General features: G+C 44.3%; 2 protein-coding genes and 1 long non-coding RNA gene across 8 annotated transcripts in view; 2 read left to right on the top strand and 1 right to left on the bottom strand.

Annotated features, from left to right (window-relative positions):
• Positions 1-4379: 4379 nt before the first annotated feature.
• LOC135436825 (protein phosphatase 1 regulatory subunit 12B) lies at positions 4380-16456 on the top strand. Its single transcript, XM_064694547.1, has 7 exons — positions 4380-4442; positions 5371-5644; positions 5749-6061; positions 6130-8988; positions 14338-14617; positions 14683-14803; positions 15776-16456. The coding sequence occupies exons 1-7, from the start codon at positions 4380-4382 to the stop codon at positions 16159-16161; spliced, it is 4296 nt and encodes a 1431-aa protein (XP_064550617.1). The 3' UTR covers positions 16162-16456.
• LOC135436826 (uncharacterized) lies at positions 10139-10888 on the top strand. 4 transcript variants are annotated; one of them, XR_010437605.1, is made up of 3 exons: positions 10139-10290; positions 10399-10510; positions 10571-10888. It is a non-coding gene; the product is annotated as an uncharacterized LOC135436826 (long non-coding RNA). The 4 variants fall into 4 exon arrangements; XR_010437604.1 differs by having other exon boundaries at positions 10564-10888; XR_010437607.1 differs by having other exon boundaries at positions 10392-10510.
• A 3474-nt stretch (positions 16457-19930) lies between the features above and the next one.
• The window catches only part of side (sidestep), a 70333-nt gene continuing 68108 nt past the window's right edge, over positions 19931-22155 (bottom strand). For 2 of the 3 annotated variants that reach the window (XM_064694174.1, XM_064694171.1), the window contains one exon: positions 19931-21840. In XM_064694174.1, coding sequence (XP_064550244.1) covers positions 21776-21840 — 65 coding nt within the window. In that variant the 3' untranslated portion in view covers positions 19931-21775. Of the gene's footprint in view, positions 21853-22155 lie in introns of all 3 variants that reach the window. The other variant, XM_064694170.1, reaches the window with a different exon arrangement.

Raw genomic sequence — 22155 nt, 5'->3', positions numbered from 1 at the left:
TATGGCGGATGTGATGCCCAACGAAGCGTTAAGTCGAATTCTCGGTTCATATTCCCTTGGATACAGCCTCGTGACACCGCCTAGGCAGGCGCCCGCATGTCATTTGTGCCCTTTCGTGGCATTCGGCCCATGCATGTATTTTATTTTTTATGCATTATCATATCACTGTTTGCCCCTCGTCTCCCTTTTTGTTGTTTTTGTCGTCTTTGCTGTGGCTGCTGTGTCTTCTTTTATTATTATTTATGCTTTATTTATATGTACATATGTATGTCTGTATATGTGTACGCACTTCCTGCGTGTAAACAATAAAATGTATGGGTACACCAAGTCGTATGCGTCATATCCAAATATAAATTCTAAGGCCTATGCCGTCTGTGGCACTTTTGTTACTCCTTCTGGACAACTACATTACATTGTTATGCTAATGGACTACGATATATGAATAATAAGAGTTGCCAAGCTTTGATGCAGTCCCCCACCCTTCGAGCAGTCGCCACGGAAGTGCCAACGCTAGAGTTATGCAAATACCGCAGGCCCAAAATTAAATGCAACATAGCAAGTTTTAAGTTTAGTTGGCACGAAACCCTCAAAATCAGTCCAGCCTTCCATCCAGAATCTTGGACTCAGGTTCTGGGCTAAGAGTCCGATATGAAGAGCAACAAAATATGTGACATTTTATAGCTGTCATCGGCCAATTGTTCCTTTGTTACAGCTGTGGGTCATAAATTGTGCTGCGGTTTTTTATTGCTCCTGCTAGCGAGCTCTCGCTTAATCAGGTGAACTGTGATACCCTGCCGAGTTGACTGACAGAACAAATTCCAGTGTTAACTCAGACGCAGTAAATATATTTAAAGCTAACAAGTTTACTCCGCATGCAATTAAGGATAAATTCCAGGAAAGTCCAATATAACTAAATTTGAAGTGGGTTACAAACTGAATTTACTCACTATTTTCCATATATCGATATTCTCACAGTATCAGATCAATTATTTATACTGCCCTCTGGGCCGACTAGAATAACGTTAAATAGCTTAAGAAAAGTTTAGCGCAGCTCTCCGAGCTTACAAGCTATATTATTGTTGCTTCAGTGGGTTCTGTTGTTGTGTGGCTAGGGCGTGCTTTATTTGTTTTTCAAAACTATTAAAATGGCATAAACAGCAACAAGGCAACAGGGCCAGTGGGCTGACCAGGCCCGTTTATGAATGGTCAGAAGGCAATGCCAAAGTTTTATCTTAACTTGGCTCAGGCAAACAACAACAGTGGGCAAAATTGGGGGCGGGAGGTACCAGCTGCCGTTGCTGCTGCGGCTGCTGCTGCTATTGGATCGCATTGTTGTTGGACGTATTTGATTATCGCATTTCATTTTGTGTTGGGCAAACGTAGAAAGTTAAATGCAAATTTGCATGACACCAACAGCAGCAGCAGCAGCAGCTGTGGCGGGTGCGAGGCGATGGCAGCGCCAACAATCACACCAGCCATCATCGTAATAATAACAAAGGCAGCAGCAGCAACAATCACAACAACAACAACAACAACAACAACAACAGCAGCAGCAGTAACAACACGAGAACTTTATTTGATGCTGCGTTAAGCCGCACCCCCCAACACCGCCCGATTCAGCTGTGACCCTTGGTTCCTCTTTTGTACCAACTGCGAGCGAGCTCGCTGTCAAAGTTTTTAGGTATCATTTCAGTTTATTTGAATTATTCATAATCCGGATGGCAGCGGAGGTTCGCTATAAGAAACATTGAAAGAGCCCGGATATGGCCAAGACACACAGTAAAAGGGACAACAAGATAACGGAAGTAGCGGCAAATAAAACTCACTCTAAATACTTTTTGTGCCAATCGCAATGTAAATTTCCACTTTTCATTCTTTTTCCCAAAAAAAAAAAGAAAACATCAAAATGAGACAAAACAAAGAGAACGCAACAAAACCACCAAAACAATTTTGATTCAATCAACAAAAAAATATTAACGAAACAGCAAATACCAAAAAAAAAAAAACCAGCAGCAAAGATTTTTAACCTAAACTGTGATGAGGTGTTTAGCATTTTTTCGGTACTTGCAGAGGATTTCAACTGACACGAAATCGCAATTGCCATCTCACAGCACATATGATAAATTAAATACATTGAAAGGACGAAGAGCTGAGTCTCACTCATTTATGTAGGTCGTAACTAATCAGGTTGCTTAATGCTGCATTTAATCTAACATAGGAAATTGAACGCAAATTAATCGATTAGTTATACCCTGAACCCATGAAAAACGGATAAAAGGGTATTATGTATTTGTGCAAATGTATGTAACAGGCAGAAGGAAGTATCTCCGACCCCATAAAGTATATATATTCTTGATCAGCATCAATAGCCGAGTCGATCTAGCCATGTCCGTCTGTCTGCCCGTCTGTCCGTATGTATGAACGCAAGGATCTCAGAACCTATAAGAGCTAGAGACTTGAAATTTTAGCTGTAGGTCCTCCTAGTCCCCGCGCAGATATTCGATAACTTGCCCCGTTTACAAGTAATCGATAAAAATCGAAATCCTGTTTTTTGAGCAATTTTGGCAAATAATATGAGCTAGAGTCACCAAACTTGACATGTAGCTTCTCGAATAGTGTATATATATCAAGTATCTTTCATTTTATACCTATCGCCCGTTGGAAGAAGAGGGTTCAGGGTATCCCCTAGTAGGGAGATCCTGACTAGAACCTCTTACTTGTTTAATATTACATTCAAAGGATACCTGTCCTGGCATCTGTCTTCGATTAAATGATGCAAGCAATCGCCTGCACATACTTAAAGCTAAATATTTAAAATATATCTAAAAGATTTCCACACCTATCCTAAAGTGATAAAACGTTTTTATTTGGCACAGTTTCTCACGCTAAAATCAATTTTATCGTTAATCTAAAACCTATATCCGCACAATATTAAATTCATAACTTCAACATGAATTCTGACTCCCAATATTATGTCCTTGTCTGCCGTTGGAAACACGCAAATTTCTAATGTCTTTACTTTGCTTGAGCTTGTTTTGCTTTTCCTTCGACCTCAGTTTTTATCTTTGTTTTTCGGCTGCTATCGAACTATTTGTTGACTCAGTTAAATGTGCTATAAATTGAACTACAACGACTTTGGCATTTGCTGCCCAAAAACAAAGTGCACATTTCAGTGCCACTCGCCTCCTTCCAAAGGTCCTTTGTCCCGCTGATAGTCACGCGATGGGCTTGCGCCTGATAAAAATAGAGTGGGACGTGCTTAAAATGTATTGCGAAAATTGAACGCTGGTTAGAAATGCGACACATTCAATCATTCTGCCTGACTGCCAAGATAAACGAAAGCCGAATGGAGCGTAGTATACCAAAACTTCTTGACAATGGAGAAATTAGCGCAACCAATTGCTTAAAAAAATAAGTTTTGGCAGCAAAGCGAACTTTTGATATACTCTATTACAAGCTTTATAAACGAAAATTTGCAGCAAAATATATATATATATTAATTATTTTTTTTAGTAATGTTTGAAAAATGACTATAACATATTCTTTGCAGAATAATTATTTATTATTTTGTTTAATTTTGCTTAAATATTATTTATTAAACTAAATTATAGGTAGCTAGACAACCTGCTCACTCTTGGGTTGACCTTGTTGTTGTTGGTTTAGTTCATACTAAATAGATCACTAAAAATTATGCGTGTTAGTCGAACTGATTTATATTCGAATTCGGAATCTGCTTGGTACGTTAATCATATTTTTTTAAACCATTTTCCTTGATGAGTTTTTGATTGAGACCCTATTTAAGATTTTTTAATATTTGTCAGACTTGCAGACTCCTTTAAATATGTTCAACAAACATGAACTTTGACAGAATTATTATGCATCTGGAATAGGCTCTTCAGATTATAAATAATTTATTAATTATATTTAAACTTGCAACGATTTATGCTAGAATGAAAAAAACAAACATTTAAAAAAAAATTTGTTATATGTCAAATTTATTTATAGGATTACTTTACTAGGATGTCGATAAATTGTATATAAAATTTTACTTCCTTCTTGTTTACGTTTAGAGTGTTAAGAAGACTATAAAGCTTGGCTCTATAGGTTGGCTCACCCAACTCCCAGTTGTCGTGTAAATTGGCGCTAAGCCGATGATTTAGCCTTTTTTTCACTTGAGCATTTTTGGGCTTGCGTGTGACTGCTGCTGATACTGCTACTGCTACTGCTGCTGCTTCTGCTGCTGCTGAAGTTGTTCGCATTGCGACGGCGGCGAGTAAAGTTTTCGCATAGTGCTCGACGGCGGCGACAGTATTTTTTGTGCACTTGACATGTTTTGACACGCGGAACAGGCGACGCGCCGCTTGCAAGTACTCGTTAAAATGTTCGCCAGCCCATTGGAGTTCGATATCGTGCTGCGCGCCAAAATGGCCAATGTGAATTTGGTAATTGCACTTGGTGGCACTCGGGGCTCGTCGAAATACACCTCGTTTATGTAGGCAGCAGGTGTCAGGCAGCAGGCGGCAGGCGGCAGGTGTGAGGTGTGATGTGGCAGGTGCAACTCACCACGTTGCCAGGCGCAACCGTAGTGGCCACTTGCACTTTCCAAGGGACGCCAACTGCCAACGGCAAAACATGTTTGTGTTTGTTTATTTTTGTTGCCGTTGGTTGTGGCCATTGTTGCTTTAGTTACTAATAAGCGACGGCCGCAAGCGGGCCGCAGATGAAAAGTAATTTTTAATTATTGATAGTCGCGCACAATTTGCACGTGATTAACGCGAAAATATGTTTAATTATCAATTTTAAAGTCGAGCGCAGCAGCCCGACAATTTGGTGTAAAATAAAATATCGAATAATAACAAGGGACGATCGCACATTTGAATAAATATTAACATAAATAAATTACAGCAAACAAACGGAAAAAAAAACGAAAATAATAATTATAATTGGGGGAAAAGCGCGTAAAACAAGTAAAACATTTGACTGCAATTATAGTTTGTGCTCGTTTGACGCCTGAGCTGGCAATAAGTGTGATGCTATTCATAATTGCACAATTTATTATTCCGCAGTATGCGCCGTGAGATACTCTGCCTGTGGCAAATATTTTTGCCGAATGCAAATGACATTTTAATTAGTTTATTAATCGCTTCCCGGCTACAGCTGCCGCTGCAACGGCATCTGCAGCTGTAGCTGGCGGCTGTATTGCGATTCTCGGGCGCAGGACTGAATTGATAAGCTTAAATTTATTTTAAAGAGTTGCTTTTTTGAAGGTAGCAGCAAAAAGCTGAATGTTCGAATGAATGAATAAATAATGCATTCAAAACACAAACGGGCACAAGTGAATAACTCAAATTCTTTTTGCTTTTCTTGCAGCCCCAACTGCTACGGCAGCGTGACCGTAGCAACCGCAACGCGCTGCATTATTGTGCCGCGCAGGATTTGGAGCAGACGCGCGACCTCGTGGCGGCCGCAAGCATTGCGATTGCAGCTCCAGAGCTGCTGGAGTCTGCCGACGAGGATGGCTTCACGCCGCTTCACTTGGCTGTTATTCAGGGCAATTTGGCGATGGTCAATTTGCTGCTAGCGAACAAAGCCGATGTGAACGCGGTGGACAATGAAGGCCACTCGGTGGTGCACTGGGCCACCGGTAAGCATACACTTCCCACCAGCCCCAATTTTCCACGGCCCTGCCACCACAACTATGTATTTGCCTTCAGTGCTTTGAATAACAAGCTGACTTTGCTTTTGCAGTATGTGGCGAAATTGAGGCATTGCGGGCAGTTCTGGCAGCCGGCGCAAGTGTGGCCAAGCCCGATGTTAACGGCGGCACGCCCCTGCACTATGCGGCCCAAATGTGCGGCGCCAGCTACGACAACAAGCTGCAGTCCAATTCCAGCAAGTTGGCACTTGAGATTCTTGGCATACTTCTGGCCCATCCGCAGAGCAGCGTCGATGTTCAGGACAAGGATGGACGCCAGCCGCTGCTGTGGGCCGCCTCGGCGGGATCGGCCAAAGCGGTTATGGCCCTGGTAAAGGCGGGCGCACGTGTAGAGAGTGCCGATAAGTGGGTTGAGCCACCAATTGCTTTGATCTTCTGTTGGGACATTGTAACATTCTGTGTTTTCCTTATAGGGATGGGCTCACCGCGCTCCACTGCGCCGGCTCGCGTGGCCACACCGAGTGCATCGACACGCTGATCAGCCTGTGTGGCGCGCCTACAGATCTCATAGACACCAACGGCTGCACGGCGTTGCATTATGCCGTGACGCTTGGCCATGCGGATGCCACGGCACGTCTGCTGGACTTGGAAGCAGATCCCAATCGGCAGGACCGCAAGGGGCGCACGCCAGCACACTGCGGCTGCTCTAAGGGCCAGTTCGAAACGCTGAAGCTGCTGAAGGAGCGCGGCGCCAATCTCTGGCTGCGCAATGCCAAAGGTGATCTGCCAATGCACGAGGCGGCCGCCTCCGGCCGACGTGAGCTACTCGAATGGCTCCTCTCCCAACGACCCAAGCAGGTGAACACCACCAGCAACGACGGGCGCAGCCTGCTGCACATTGCCGCTGCGAACGACTACACGGACATGTGCAAGCTGCTTCTGGACCACGGAGGCGATGTGAATGCGCTCTATCGCAACTCGCGGGGCATTGTGCTGACCCCGCTGGACTGTGCACTGCAGCGGGGCCATCGCTCCACGGCCAAGTTTCTGCAGTCGCAAGGCGGCCAGCCATCCAACAAGCTGAGGCTGGCAGCTCGACGCGGCAATCCCTTTCACGAGAGCAACGCAGCGGATCTGGTGCGACCACTGAAGTATATGGAAAAGGAGGAGCTGCACGATCTACGCAGCTCCAAGAAATACGTAGTCTATCTCAAGCGCAGCGATTCCGATGGTGGCCTTGCTGTTGGTGGTGGGCAGGAGCTGGAGCAGGAGGAAGATGAGTGCAGCTGCACGGAGCAGTCATATCGAAAGGAGCAGCGTCTGGTGCATACATGCCAACGGCATAAGCGCCGCCAGCTTAGACGGCGCACCAACAGCTGCGGCGAGAGCCAACACAAGAAGTGTAGCGACATTTGCCGCTCCAAGAGCAACATTGAAATCAGTCGGCGCAAGTCCAGGGAACGCTATGCCAGCACCAGTGATGGAGAGAACGATGAGGATGATGAGGACTCCTGCGAGAATTGCTGCTATCACAAGCGCCAGAAACAGCGTGTCGTGCAGCGCAAGCGTTCTACACCCTCGCACAGGCCCAAGGAGCTGCCTGGCAGCGAGGAGGTCGGCGGCGACGAGCAGGGAAACAGCACGCCGAAGAAGGCTGAACACAAAGTGTCCACATCGCAGGACAAGCCTGACAGTCCACAGTCCCTTCAAGTTGCAGGCAAGGATCAAACAGAGCCAGCCACGCCAACAGCTACCAAGGAGGGCACCTTTATTAAATCGCCGCCGCAGAGCGCCAAAGGCGACAAGGTAGCGGCTGTGGAGCCGGACAATTTGAAGGTGGCGGAAGGCCATGGCTTGGAGCTGACGGATGAAGAGCAGGAAACAGCCAAGTCGGTGACTACCCAAGTGGATGTGCATCACGATGCAGACTTGCAATCCTCAAAGTCCTTCGAGGAGGTGACAGGAGGCGAAACGGCGACTGTAACTGCGTCTACGCCTGCCGAGGCCGAGAGAGCTGCCAAGCACGAGCTTAGCGAGGAGGATACGAAATTGGTCAGCACTGAGGTCGAACAGGTGATCACAATAGCTGCCACGGCATTGAGCAGCGAGTCAAAGAGCTCTACTGAAGAAGCATCTGACAAGGATAAATCTGTAGAATCTGTAGAGCAAATGCTGCCATTGAATGGGGCCAAGGATAATCCCAGTGGTGATCCCGTAGCGCCTGCCGAAACACCCAATGCCAGCACGCCCTTAACGCATCCATCTGCTGACGCGCCAGTTGCTAAGCCACCGACAGCCGAGCAACCAAAGTTAGAGACGCCGCAACCCTTAGAAACCGCAGCAGCAGAGGCTGGCAAAAAATTGGAGCATATAGCGGTAGAGCCGGAATGTGTGAAAAAGGTGTTGCCTCCATCAACTCCCCCCAAACCGCAAGCTGAGCCCAATAATCCACAGGAAAAGCCGCCAGCCGCACAGACCCCACGTCCGCAGTCCCAACAGCAACAGCAACAACAACAGCAACAGCAGCAGCAGGAACAGCACGAGGAACAGCCACCACAACGGGAACAGGAGTCCAGACGCTCCTTTACGCTGCTGCCCTCCGACTCGGCTGATGATGAGCCTGCGGCTGCTGTTGTGCCAGGCTCCGATGAACCCGAACGTAAATCGAGCTTCCAAGTGCTTAAGAGCGATGACTCCATTGCCGATTTGGAGGATTCGCAGCGTCCACACGATATCAAGTACAGTGGCAGCAATCAAGTCTTTCAAGTGGTGCACGATGGCACCGCTAGCTCCAAGCTGCCCAGTGCATCCGAGCTGGACAAGGCAGACGAATACGAAGAGTTTGACGATGCGGAAGACGATGACGATGCAGATGACATTGATCCGGAGCACGACAGTGCCCTGCGCCGCTTTCTGAGCAGTGGCAGTCGCCATGGTGTTGGCGGCGAGCTGGCCGCCACTAGCGACGCCACTGCAGCCGCTGGTGTCTATGATGGGTTGGCCAACGGGCGCAAGCGTCGCCTGAAAAAGCGCGTGCGCAGCGGCGCCAAGACGCGCAGCAATTGGAAGAGCGCACAGGAGTCGCGCGAGAGCAATGTCGCCTTGGCCACCACCAGCAAAGATCAGGACTCCGGCTTCGAGCCGAGTCCGCGTGCGGAGCGCACCAAAATACCTACACCTCGCACAGCCCATACGGCCATGCCCCGCCGGCCCATCTATGCGACCCTGGACGGGCGCTCCTGCAGCAGTCGCCTGGAGAATCGAAAGCCGGGGGACAAGGGCGCCTGTGACATGGGCGCCGTGACACGCTCCATCCAGCGGAATATTCGCAGGTGAGTCCACAGACCAGATTCCGGGTAACTGATTCGTCACAATTTAAATGGCCATTGGCCAAGATTCATTCATTTAAATTAATCACCACGCAGTTGATGTGGCGGCCGCCTGGATGCCGCTTCGGCGGTAGATTTATTTACTTGATGCTTGATTTTAATCAACTTGAACGTCCAACTGCCGAGCATTGAGGCTCGTGGATTCGCATTATATCACGCACGCGCCTCTGGCCGGCCGCAGCCGCCGTCCATTTAATGTGATCAAAGGGGCGGGCGCCTCAGTCGCCTCAGTCTCAGTCCCAGTGTCAGTTGGGCCGCCTTAAAGTTAATTTAGTTGGGCACTTAGTAGCCTTGGGAACATTTCTCATTTTTTAACGTGGCCAGAGAGGCGGCGCCATTGTTGTCCAGGCCAACAAATAAATTGCCCAGCTTCCGGTTGCCATAAAAATGCGCGCTTTAAAGTTATCATAATGCGGTTAAAGGCAATAAACGCCGCATTAATGTCCATTCTCCATGTACTTGGCCATTAACGATGACCCCGTGCCCACAATAGATTAAAACGTAATTTTAACAAGTGCTGCTCATTATCACGTCATGCTGCATACATATACTTAGTATGTACGGAGTACATCATACTTAAGTACATACATACTTAAATACATAGATAGATGTTTGTCTGCCCTTCGTACTTAATGATTGACAATAATTAATTAGAATTGAGTTGCCAAAAAAGTGTAGCATGTTTTGGGTTTTGGGAATTTGTTCAAGTGCAAGTTTCGTGCTCGTGCCTCCCCGAGCCCATCTCTGCTTTTTAGTATGTATGCATGTTATTTATTTAATTAAAAGTAACTTTTTGTTAACTTTAAATAACTAAGACCCTTTAAAATCCCAAAGAGAAAGTTGATTCTTCGTTCTATACTCTATGCGCAAAGAGAAAGAGAGTATATTGATTGGATGTAATCTCCGCTGCGAAAGGCTTGGAAATTGCTGCACATGTTGGGATTATAAATAAACATCAGTACAATATGTAGGAAAAGCTTCGCTAAATCCACTTCTATCCCGAACAAACTTAAAGCTAAAGTCAGAAAATATTATTTATAATAATTACACCAGAATAGTTTTATTAAGCCTTCTGCTGCTCCAGTTTATCAAGTCAAACTTTGAGCTGTTATTCCACTGGAAGCAAAATTTCCGACTGTAACAATTTTACTTGTGTTTAGATACAAATCAAAATTTAAATTAAACTTTGACCTTTTCTTGTTGGACTGTAACCGCAACGGCATGGTTATATAATATTCCATACACGTGAGTCTGCAGAGTATTAAATAGTTCGTACATTTTGGCGTCGCACTTGTTTCTTATTGCTAATTTATTTTAATTTATACGAACGGCTGGAAATCTCGGAGGCCCCAGGCTCTTGTCATTAGTTGAAATGCTCATTTCCGGCAAAGAGTTGCGCATTTTAATTAAGTGGCAACGCCCACGACCCGCTCACCTCTGAGCCAACGGCCAACGCCCACCTGCGGTGAGTGCTTTGTTTATACAAAAACTGGTTCAAAACATTCAAATGGGACGCAGCTTGCAGTCGGTCGCAAAGTCGGGCGGCGTCTTCATTTACAAGGCGCTAATGCTAATTGTAAGTGGAATTAACGCAGATTAGCGGCGAATTTTTAAGGCGCAAACATGCAAAACGCACAATTAGTTCAACGGCTGTTAGGGACCTTGTAGCGGATATCCTGGCGACGAAAGGATTAAAATGTCGATGCTTACTTGACGACAACAAATTAGTTTTAAAGCTGGAAACGTGTGGGTTGCTCTACTATTGTATTTCTGTTCTGTTGACTTTCATTTAGGCAATTAAATTGTTTTGAGCCACGGCGGATTAAAGAGCAGCAAAAGTCAATTGTAATTGTAATTTTGGGATTTGCATAGGGCATAAGCATAGGACTTGGCAAAACTTAATTAAATTTGAGTAATCACAATTTTATTAATTTTCGTAATCTGGCCCCGATGCCTATGAATAAATTTGCAAGCATTCGGCACAAGTGGAAAAGAAAACGCATTTCATAAATACATAATATTTTCCACTTGACTAATGAAAATATTTACGCGGCCCGCCCGTTCGGGTTTGCATAAGCCAAATAGAAAGCAACTTTTTCCGCTGAGTATAAATATCAGATGAGCGAACGGGAGACCAATGCAAATAGTACGCGGCGTATACGCAATGTTCGCCAAGTTAAACAAGCGTCTTACCCACCACGAATAACACAATTTTTAACAAGTCGGCAGTGTGAGTCAATTAATTCTTGTAAAATACATAAAAATCCAACAAAATCCACTCTGGGGCGGCGGCAGTCAGTTTCGCTGTTTGGCAAAAAAAATAAAATAAATAAAATAAATAAATAAAAAAAAGAATCAAATCTAAAGCTCTAAAGGTAGAATAATCTGGGCTAGGTGCAGGTTTGCTCTGGACTGGCGGACAGCTGTGCTGCCAGCGATGCTAAACACCATGAAAAGTGTGTAAATAGAGAATTTTATTTATATCAGTCGCATGTTGGTTGTTGTTTTATTTTGTTTTTTATTTTTTATTTTGTAACTTTTTTTTTGTGTACAGCCACCTTTATTTTGTTTTTCGCTTTGGCTCCGAAGAGATTAAAATTTTATCTGACGCATAAATTAAACAAATAACTTGCCAGCAGTGCGTATGTATCTCTGGGTGTGTGTGTGTGTGTGTGTGCTCTGCTGCTGCTCTGCCTGTGTGCGTGTCCCAACAGCACAGGTGAGATTTGGGATTTATAATGTGCGCTCACGTAATTGACATTGTTAAATATTTGGATTTCGTTTTGCCAAGGCTCAGCCGACCTCAGCAAGGCTCAATTTTCCTATTTTATGTATTTTTCCTTTCACTCACTAATGTGCAAACTTCTGTTCAAATTTGTTTATTTAAGACACTGGAAGATATAGTTTATTATACCTCTTTAGTTTAAGGTTAGATGCAAGTAAAAAACTTTGAAATACAATCATTTTTCATGGAAGCAAAGCATTCCAATTTCCAAGCGACCGCTTTCGCATATTTCGCGGCAGTCGCCCCTGGAAAGAAAAGCTTCCATTCCTAACCAACTCTCCCTGGGGAGATCCTCCCTGCAGATGCGGAGCTTTCAAAGCAGCGCTCTTCAAACTGCCAAAAAAAAACTTAGGCTTCGATGAAAAATGAGGCGAGAAAGTTGTCCGTTTTTCCCTTTTTCAAAAACCAAAGCCGCAGATGAAGAGCTTTTGTCGAGCTCCGTTTCGCTGGTTGAGGAACTTCCTCGCTTAGGCATGGTCTGCATGGATTTTCACAATTTCTTTTTTGGCAAAAGGACGCAAATACATTGTACAAAAGGCTGCGCAAGTGTCCACACGCAACTGGAAAGTGAAGTCTTCTTAAATGCTCTGCACTTCAGTTTGCTTTTGTTTTTTATGCATTTAAATTGCCGGTGGGCACAGATTTCTTTGCATTTCGTTGTCATTGCCGCTGTCAACAGCCGCCTGCGCCACATGCCGCACGCTCGTGCCACGCCCCCTTGGGCCGTGTTCCACTCCATCCACTTTGGTGCTGCGCGCACTTTTTGCTTGTCAAATTTGTGTCACAAACAGGATGCCGCCGGCGCTGGGGTGGCAAGGGTGGTACAGCTTGCAGGGTTGCACGGCGGCACGGTGGGTGTCATGGAGGCAGTGGGCGTGACAGTGAGTCGGTCACTGAAAAATGTAGCACACAAAATCAACGCGCACAAGAAAATGCAATGAAAGTTCTGCTAAGCGAACGTAAAACGGAAACGGAAATCAGCAGCAGCAGTAGCAACAGCGGCGGCAACACTGAAACCAACGGCAAAAAAAAAACTAAAGGAAAATAAATAAAAATACAAAAAATGTGCCAAGGACACTGGTGAAGAAACTATTTGCACTAGCGAAAAAAAAATATAAAAAAAAGGCAATCGTTGGGCAAGGCAAAAAAGTGCGAGGCACAAATAGTTTTGCAAAGGAAAGTCGAGCAAAGAATTAAGGCACAGCTGAACGAAGCCAAAGCGAGGCGTAAAATTGAAAAGCGCTGCGGCAAACAAGCAGCATTGAAGCTCCACTCGGAGACAGAGCTGAAGATGGAGATGCCGGGGCGAAAATAGCCGGAGCAACCAAATGGACGCAAGAGCAATGGCCAAGGAGCTGCTGTGGTTGCTCGGATCTGTTGGCTGTGGCTCAAAATCTCGCTGGCGGCTTAGCAGCCTGAGATTTCATCAACCTCGTCGCCCGGTGCGGCTTTTCCGGCGAGTTTAAGGGGCAATTTGGCACGCAGTTTTTCCTAGCCAATGGCCACTTTCAGGTTGAAGCGCAGACGAAGGCAGAAGAAGAACCACTTTTACCTGCTGCCTGCTCTGTTAGTTGCCCAATCGTTGGTTGGCAGTTTTGCGCAGCGTATTTGTTTCAAAGTCGAAATTGTTTCGCATAATTTCGCTGTGCACCCAAGTGGCGAACAGTGTCAAGCGGCAACTGCATAAATTGCCAGCCAATTCGCGACACTTTACCACCCGCAGCCCCACCCGCCTACCCCGCCCCATTCGACTCAATGCATAAACAAGTTTGGAACGCGGCTCAGCGCTGCGCTGTGCTGAGTGCACTCGACAAATTTGCTCAGTTTTTGGGAAAATACATTGCCCGGGGCGCTGCCAAAAGTCTCAGAGCCGGCGGTTGATTTGCAAAGTTTGAAGTGCGCAGCCGGAGGCAGTGAGAGATCTTTAAGCTCAGCCTGGCAGCCATGCAGCCAGGCTGCCAGGCAGTCAGGCAGCCAGCGCCTAACTACTTCATTATTTGAACAATTTTTAGATTTTTTGGTAAAAATTTGTCGATTGCTTTTTATGCCATGGCCTCTGGTGGCTTTAATTTCGACATGCTCCGCTTTATGTGCCCTCTCAATTATTAATACAATTTTTGTTTTGCGCGAACGCACTTTAGTATTTTTGAAATTTTAATAACATGATGCCTTTTATTGCGTTCGCGTATTGTGCGCATTGTGTTCCCAGCTAGGGGTTCGGGTGCCGCGTCGGGTGCTCCTTTTGGGTCTCGAGCTATGTCAGGCACAGGCAGGCGGCACAGCAGGCGCGGCCTTTGTTTGCCTCGCAAAATAACAAAATGACAATTTACGTACATTTGCAAACATTTATTTTATGCGCTAGCTGGCAAAGCTTCTGATGATGATGATGAGATGCCAGAAATGGGGAGCACACAGCCAAAAGGAATAAGGACAATGCTGCGCTTTTCTGGGGCTGCTTGCCATGGCATGGCCTTATCCATATTTGCATGCTTTTATACTCTTTGCAGATACTACATGGAGCGCAAGATCTTCCAGCATCTGCTGGAGCTCAAGTCGCTGCAAATACGCTCAAACAAGCTGAACGAGGCGGTGCTGGTGAAGCGCGCCGTTGACGACTATCACAAATCGTGCGTGCTGCTGGGCGGCGAAACTGGCACAAGGCTCCGGCGTTACAATTTCAGCGAATATACGTTTAAGAATTTTGAGCTCTTTCTCTACGAAACGCTCAAGGGACTGCAGAAGCCGGGCACCAACAACTTTCAGAACATCAATGAGGTTTACGAGGAGGTAAGTAGCCCAGATTATACTATATATATAATTCTACATGGCTCAAACGACACATTCAATTGCAGGCGGAGCGTAGGCTAAGCCCCGATTACAATGCGTACGAAAAAGCGCTGCAGTGCACCACGAAGACACATCGTTGCCTCCATGCGGCCCACGCCTACACGGGCATACCCTGCGCCGCCTACAGTAAGTCAATGCCTAAGTCCCTTAAGCATTTCTTTAAAAGCGTGAAAAATGGCACCAGCCAAGCAGACAAAGAGCCAGATGGTCAGACGGTCAGCCGGTCAGACAGTTAGACGGTCGGTCGAATCACTTGGCCATGAGCTGTTACAGTTTTGTTGCCGCCTTCTGAGTGGGTCAAGCGGATGGGCAACACTCAAAGACAAAGATGAAAGTGGTGCGCGTGGGCGCCAAATGCGCCGACAGCATTAAAATAAATCCTAATTACGAGCAGTTTATTCATTTGGCCGAGCAGCCAAGCGCCGAGCGTATTAAAAATATTCTTTGCTTTTGCCCCTTTTTGCTGGCCACATTCCGGCTTTTCAACTTTTATTATAGCTTCTATGCGGCGCGCGAAACGGACGCGGGCGCAGAAGGGGACGGGGACTGGGGCTCGGGCCAAAGGATGCGTCCGGCTTATGCCAAATTAAAAACGCATTTTTTTTTTCTGCCCGAATACTGTGTACGCTCTTTATGTGTAGTCGCCCAGTTAGAGCGGCCAAGACAACATTAATACCGGATCACAACCCGCTTAATCCGTCCAAATGCGCTTTGAGCGACGGCTGGCAGTTGCATGCAACAACAGGGGAGTGAATGCATGGAACATCTTCATGGCAATTGCCTTTTCAGCATTCTAGTTGAAATGTCTGCGCGTTTGGCTTCATTTTCTTATTACGCTTTTTCCATTAAATGCAATTTCACAGAGTGTCCTCGCACTGGCTGACACCTGACACATGCCAACCCCGGGCACCCATGCTCCAGTGGCCAAACTGGAATGCAACTGACTGTCAACTGGATGCTGGCAGCTGAAATTCATTTCGAGTGCGCTCATAAAAATGGCATTCACTTAATTAGGCCGATCGCAGCAGATCATTAATCTTAAGTTTCACTCGGATAACTCATTCTCTCGCTCTCTCTCTCTTTTACGCTATCTGCCAGTTCCCATGATGAATCACCACACGATGCCCAAGTTTGGATTTGGACCGTACAAAAAGGCCGGCAGCGTTAGCAGTTTTTATCTGCCAAAAATACTGACCACTGGCCGCGCCTCCAGCGGTCGGGTCGGTGTTGGCGTTGGAGTCGATGTCGGTTTTGGCGGCAGCGGCAAATGCAGCCACAAAGTTGCTCTGGAGCTGTCACACGGAAAGAGCAAACAACTAATTTCACTGCCAGCGGACAAGTTGGACAGCAATAAACGCTACTATGTGACGTTCACAGTTAAGGATTCTCCGGGGCAGTTCGCTTCTAAAGAGGCGCATAAACAAAACCAACCACAACAACACCAGCAACAACAACACCAGCAACAACAACAACATCAACAGTAATCAGGCTTTGCTGCCAGTGATCCGAATGGCAAGTAGCACGCGGCGTATACGTAATGCGAGATAGCCTGAGCCGCGGGCCTTCGCAACTGTGGCTTGGCGTGACTATTCCCAAACGCAGCATGCCTGTATGCTGCCTCAGCATCAGCATCAGCCACAGAGCAACACGCATCAGCCATCACCATCTGCATCAGCAGCAGCATCAGCATCAGAGCCGGCGTCGCTGCGCCAAATGCATTAAAACAATGCGACATTTTTGCTTCACTTTTTATGTGTTTTGTGCGACCGCCCGCTGTCCAACTGTTTTTGTATTTTGACTTTTTATTCAACTCTTTTTTTTTGTTGTTTTTATTATTGTTGTTGCTTTTGGTTTTGTTTGTGTCCTGCGCGCGCTTCCTGTGTTTTTTTTGTTTGTTTTTTTTTGCTGCTTTGCAGCACTTTAAGATGGCCAACTGCTGATAATGGATGATGGCGCAGCGCTATGCTCTGTGCTGCGGCTGTCAGTTGAAGTTGTCACGCCAGCAGCGTCAGCGGCAACAGCAGCTTGAATTACTTATGCCGCCCCCCGCCACGCACCCCCTGGCCCTACAGCAGCCTCTGCTATGCAGCACTGTTCAGTTCAGTTCTGTTCTGTTTTGTTTGCTGTTCGGCTGTTTGTCTGTTTGGCTGTTGGCGCTGTTGTTGCGCTTTTATTTCAGTTTTTCATTATCATCTATTTTTTCTTGTTTTATTTTTTTTTGTATAAATTTTTTTGTTCCCCTTGCTATTGCTGTGTACGCTGCTAATGCTACAGATAAGCGTTGTTATTAACGCTCGGCTTACCAGCACGACGCAGCAGCAGCGAGGAGCATGAGGAGTCGCCTCCTTGCCGCTCTCGTTGCCATTGTCCTTGCTTAAAAGCAACAGCAACAGCAGCGGCAGCGGCAGCGGCGGCGAATGAATAAATGTAAAATATGTACCGTGCATTTCTTTGGCATTTCAACATTTTTACTTTATTTGGAATTTTATTTACTTGTCTGCTTGCGCGCCCCATTCAAGCTGTTTGTATACTTTCTATACTCTAACCATTGGCTAAAAGGGTATGAGCATACTCCATAGTTAAATGCACAGGAAAAGACAGCTTCGAAGCTTTAGTAGACTTAGATGTAGATAGTCTTGCACTTAACTAAGCGTGCCTTAGCGGCTATCAGCCAAGTATTCCACCTCATATTTAAGGCAATATCATGGAACTCCACTTGGTGGAGGTATACTCTGGCCGATTATTTGACTTTTGCATCCGCTGCAACCGTCTGCATTCACTTCGCATTGGGTGCATTGTAAATGGAGAATAATTGCGTTCAGCACAAAAAGTCCAGATTTGCAAATTGTGTTAGGCGACAAAAAACAAACCATAAAGAGAAAAAGGTTAAAAAAAATAAATAAATTCGCTTTATAAAATAAATATAAAACATATTTAAAAAATGAAAAGCTGATGAATAAAAGCCGCGAGCTACGCGTTTTAAAGAGTTGACATCTAGATTTAAGGCAGCAGTTGCAAATAAACGTTGGAAATGTCTATATTGAAGCTTGTTTTGATTGCGCTTTTATACACAGACACACACACACACGCGCACACACAAAAACACACACGCATGCTCATAGGAAGGAAGAGGGAGAGATACATAACAATAAGCGACCGCCAAAACAATTCCGCCTGCCATGTCCTTGGCATAGATTCGCGCAGCGACTCGTCGCTTTAGCTGATTGCTCCCCTAGCAGCTGCCGATGGCCCAATGTGAGCATCTGGCAGAGCAGGACAGCCCCACGACATCCGCTGACGAGCAGCCCAACAGAAATGAAAAACAAGAAAAATAAAAAAAAAAGAACAACGGACAGGATGCTCGGCATATCTGCAGGCGCTGCAAGCCTCGACAGCGTTTGTGGCCTGACAAATTTAAGCTGCGACCAGGTCAGGATGTCTACCTGGCAATATTGGCCTGGAAGGGCGGACATTGATGTGGTGGTGATTGGGATTGTGATTGTTATGGCTGCCATGAATGCCAAGCGGTGCCTTGTGTGAGTGAGCAGTTACAACTCTTTTAAGGGTTTTGTCAACAAGAGAATTCAATAATTGCTGCAGTGCATCGGGCCTGTTATAGACCCAGTCTACCCAGTTGCAGATGGTCGCGAGCCAAATTGAATTCAAAGCTGGCATTTATGGCCGACTCTTGGATCGCCGCCCAAATGCTGCAGCATTAATATTTCAGCAGTTATGTTCTGGCTAAGCACTCCTTTGTGTATTCAGAATGACCAAAGATTTGGCCAGCTAAACGTCCTCTCATTTGCTCATCAGCTTTAAGGTTAAGCAATGCCTGTCACAGAAAAGCACGCAACAAACTGTTCTACGATTTGTCTGCTCAGCCATCCATATACCACGCCGCCGTGCCGACATTTCGGTTTACGCACTTAAGTGCAAATCTGTGGATTTATCTGGCATTAGTTTTCCTCTCTCTCTCTCGTTCTACCCAAGCGGAAATACAAAGAAAGTTCTTGCGTTTGCTGTTAAGAAGTCCACGTAATTGTATTCCACCGCGCGCGTGTAACAAAACAACGACTAGGTCTGCAATTAAATAAAATGGCAGAATGCACGAAGGTACAAATTTTATCCGCTTTTACCTGGAACCCTTTGGCAATTAATAAACCTGGTCTTAAAAAAAGAGAACAAAAAAGAAACATTTTGTCAATCAACATATTCTGTTGAAAGTCCGAATTCATTTAATTTACTTTAGAATTAGATAAGATTAACATTTATTCCTGATTTAAAAAAATAGAAAATAAATAAATTACGTGTCAAGCAGGTCGCGGCATGGACTTTTATGCTTTGAAATAGGTAATAGATAATAGGTAATAGATATATCTATCCTATGTTCTTCAAGTTCTGCCTTAACAAATATTCCAAGGTCTCAGTCGTAGATTAACGAGTTTGAGCAATTGTTCTTTTTATTTATGTTGGTCCTTATGGCCATTTCAGCTAACGCTTTCTCTGCGCTTAGAGTAAAGGGTTGATATTTAAAAAGTTACTGTATGCATTTCTTATTGTTTATTTTTTCTAGACTGATTATCTTTCCTACACATTTGTGTGTTCCATACACAAATCAATTATATATCCTATAATATATGAAGATAAGAAATTCGAAATCAAAAACCCTCAAGTGATGCAGCTAACTAATTGCAGCTCAAGTATTAAAACTAATGTTCTCTATTGAACTGGCCGAGCTGAAAAGTTTCATCTGTAGGGAAAATATGCAATGCAATTTACCAAACTAGCATTAAATTGTACTATAAACTGCAGTTGAAAAGTTTGCAGGGGGTTAGCTTCAAATTTCATTGGCTCCTTTGATGGAATGAGCTGCCGTCCCGAGTGCAAGCCAAGTTGCAAGCCATTCAAGAGAAGCTGCTGGCCAACTCGCCGTGTAAATTAATGAAGGCCGACTAAGCTAACCGCCTTTCTGTTGTTTCGATTACTCGCCTCGGGCGGGGCGGGAGGTGCTGCAGTAAGAAGTGCAGTTAATGGGAGCAAGTGCTAGAGTCCTTGAAGGTCCAATGTTTTGGCTCTTTGCAGGATTTAAGGCGCATTAATATCACTTAACCCTCGGGAAAAGTTGGCTAGCAGCGCGGCAAAGTTGGCATCCATTTGGAGTTTGATGTTGGGCTAAATGCAGGTAATTGAAATTGATTTGAATGCAAAATGGACATTTTATTTTAATTCAGTTTATTTATTAAGTATTCATTAATATTATTAACACACTCAGTAGTTTCAACTTAATTGTTAAATATATTTACCATTTAATTTAAGTTTATTTCATCTGTAAAACTAACCTCACCTTAAAGATAATCAGTTTAGTTTTGTAATTTCTTTTTCTGAGAAAGACAGAGAGTTAGAGAGAAAGGGAGAGAGTTGCGAGAGGCTGGTGCTAAAGGCGGGCAAGTACAAGGAAATTCAATTGGCTCGACTTGCTACGCCTCGTCCCGCTCTCAATTTCGCTTTGCTATTGATCTATGGTATAATTGTAATTTATTTTATTACGCATACGCAGTGTATATTTTGCTAGGCTGCCATTTTGTTTTGCATATTTGATATTCACATTCACACTCACATCCATGAATATGTGTGTAATGTTATCCATAAATGCTAGAGTATTTAGATTTTATGTATTTTTAGTCGATTACTTTAGTTATTTATAACATGTACATACAATGAATTAATTTATATTATTGTAGTTGTTGCTATTTATCTGCTGTATTTGCTGTCCTTTTTGTTGTTATTGTAGTTAGATTTGTGGTTGCGCTGGCTGCTGAGTCTTTAATTTATTTAACATTTATTCATTATGCACTCGAAGTTTGCGCTTACTTTGTTTTGGCCAGCCTTTGTTATGGTAATAGAATATTCATGAATGAATTCATATATATATATATAGAGTCAGCCACAGCGCCTACCTCAATACGTCAGGTTCAGTGGGCGGCTCCTACAACATGCTTGTTTCGAAATTTTCATGGAAATTGAATATAAAAAATACCCATTGCCAACGCCGAAGATGGCTTCTTAAATTTCCTTAGTATTTTAATTGTTCGCAAGGCTGCAGGCGCCTCCTTGGGCTGCTAACTAAGACTGACAGTTAACGGTTACGATATCGTTTTGTTGCTATAAATTCTTGACCTGCCAGCCCAATTGCACAAAAATACATAATCCGATATTAATTTGTTGCTGGAAATTCTTGCAATGCCTGTCGGAATGTACAATGTACAATGTGGGCTATTGCTGACCTCAATCGAGAACGAGTATCGCCTAGTTATGCTCTTTTCGGAGGAAATTTCCCAATTGAATATTCTCCAATAAACATTTCACGTAACTTAAGCATACATCGAGCACTTAGTTTAAATATTTTGGTAATTTTGATGAGTTTTGATTTAGCGTTGGCTCTCGTCTGCATCTCGGGTTTGTTATTGGTTTTCCGCTTTGCTCTTTGAGTTGAATTACAATTTAATTTACTTGAAATACACACAATCAGACTAATAACTAAACTTGGCCTAATACCTAGCTTAATAACTGAATTGTTTATTATAATTACAGTTAGTATTTAACATTTAAATGCAGTTTGATTCATGTTTGCCCCTTATATATGTACATTTGATGGCGATGATGCTCGTTTTTGGTTTGCTCCTTTTTTTGATTTTGATCTGTGTTTGATTGGGTTCGAATGTGTTTGCTGGATGTATTAATGTGTGTGGTAAGATTTACAAAATTCATGTTTTATGAAGTGGCAAAGCCGCTTAGTTATTTTGTTTTCTTTTTTTTTAACTTAGTTTTTGTTTTAGCATTTGCATTTTATATGACACTTATACACAAAAGGGTTTATCCCCTGTATCTGATACACACACACATCAATAGAAATATGCATGCGTGTTTTACCATTTGACATTCATATATATAAATTTAGGCTAAAAATTTACAGCTATGTAAAACAAAAATTGCCATCAACTATGTTGCCCAAGGCGCCGTGGCTGTCATAGAGCTTCATGACACGGACAGGGGGAAGGAGGCTATGTGTACTGCGGTAGATATTATTACTCTTTACAATTACTTCAGCGTGGGATCCAGAGTCGTAAATTCCAATTCGCCGCGCGGTAATATTAGATCCGGGTCTGCAATATACACTTTGGTTGGTTGGCATAAAACAAAATCAACGACAATGGCGTAAATGTACAGGTGTGAGTGAGTGAGTGTGTGTGTGTGTATGTGTGCGAATTTTATAAAATTAATAGTGAATAATGCGCAAATGTGTGTGTGTGTGTGAGGGAGAGTCGGTTATGGGTGGGAAGAAAAACAAAAGTCCAATTTGTGTTTACCGATTAGTTATGCTTGTTTTATTGACTTTATTATTATTATTATTTGTTTTTATTTTCTGCTTTGCTGAAATTCATAACACTGGCAAAATGACATCATATAACAGTTGCAAA

Source organism: Drosophila montana, unplaced genomic scaffold, assembly GCF_035044405.1.
Source record: "Drosophila montana isolate Dmon_TW-CO22-7 unplaced genomic scaffold, ASM3504440v1 contig_3733_1, whole genome shotgun sequence".
Lineage (NCBI taxonomy): Eukaryota > Metazoa > Arthropoda > Insecta > Diptera > Drosophilidae > Drosophila > Drosophila montana.
The sequence above is the reverse complement of the archived record's forward strand: the minus strand, read 5'-3'. Positions and strand labels throughout refer to the sequence as shown.

Coding starts and splice junctions, on each gene's coding strand:
- LOC135436825 (XM_064694547.1), top strand. CDS start 4,380: ATGTTCGCCAGCCCATTGGAGTTCGATATCGTGCTGCGCGCCAAAATG. Junction 8,989..14,337: donor ATCCAGCGGAATATTCGCAG/GTGAGTCCACAG, acceptor TACTCTTTGCAG/ATACTACATGGAGCGCAAGA. Junction 14,804..15,775: donor CATACCCTGCGCCGCCTACA/GTAAGTCAATGC, acceptor GCTATCTGCCAG/TTCCCATGATGAATCACCAC.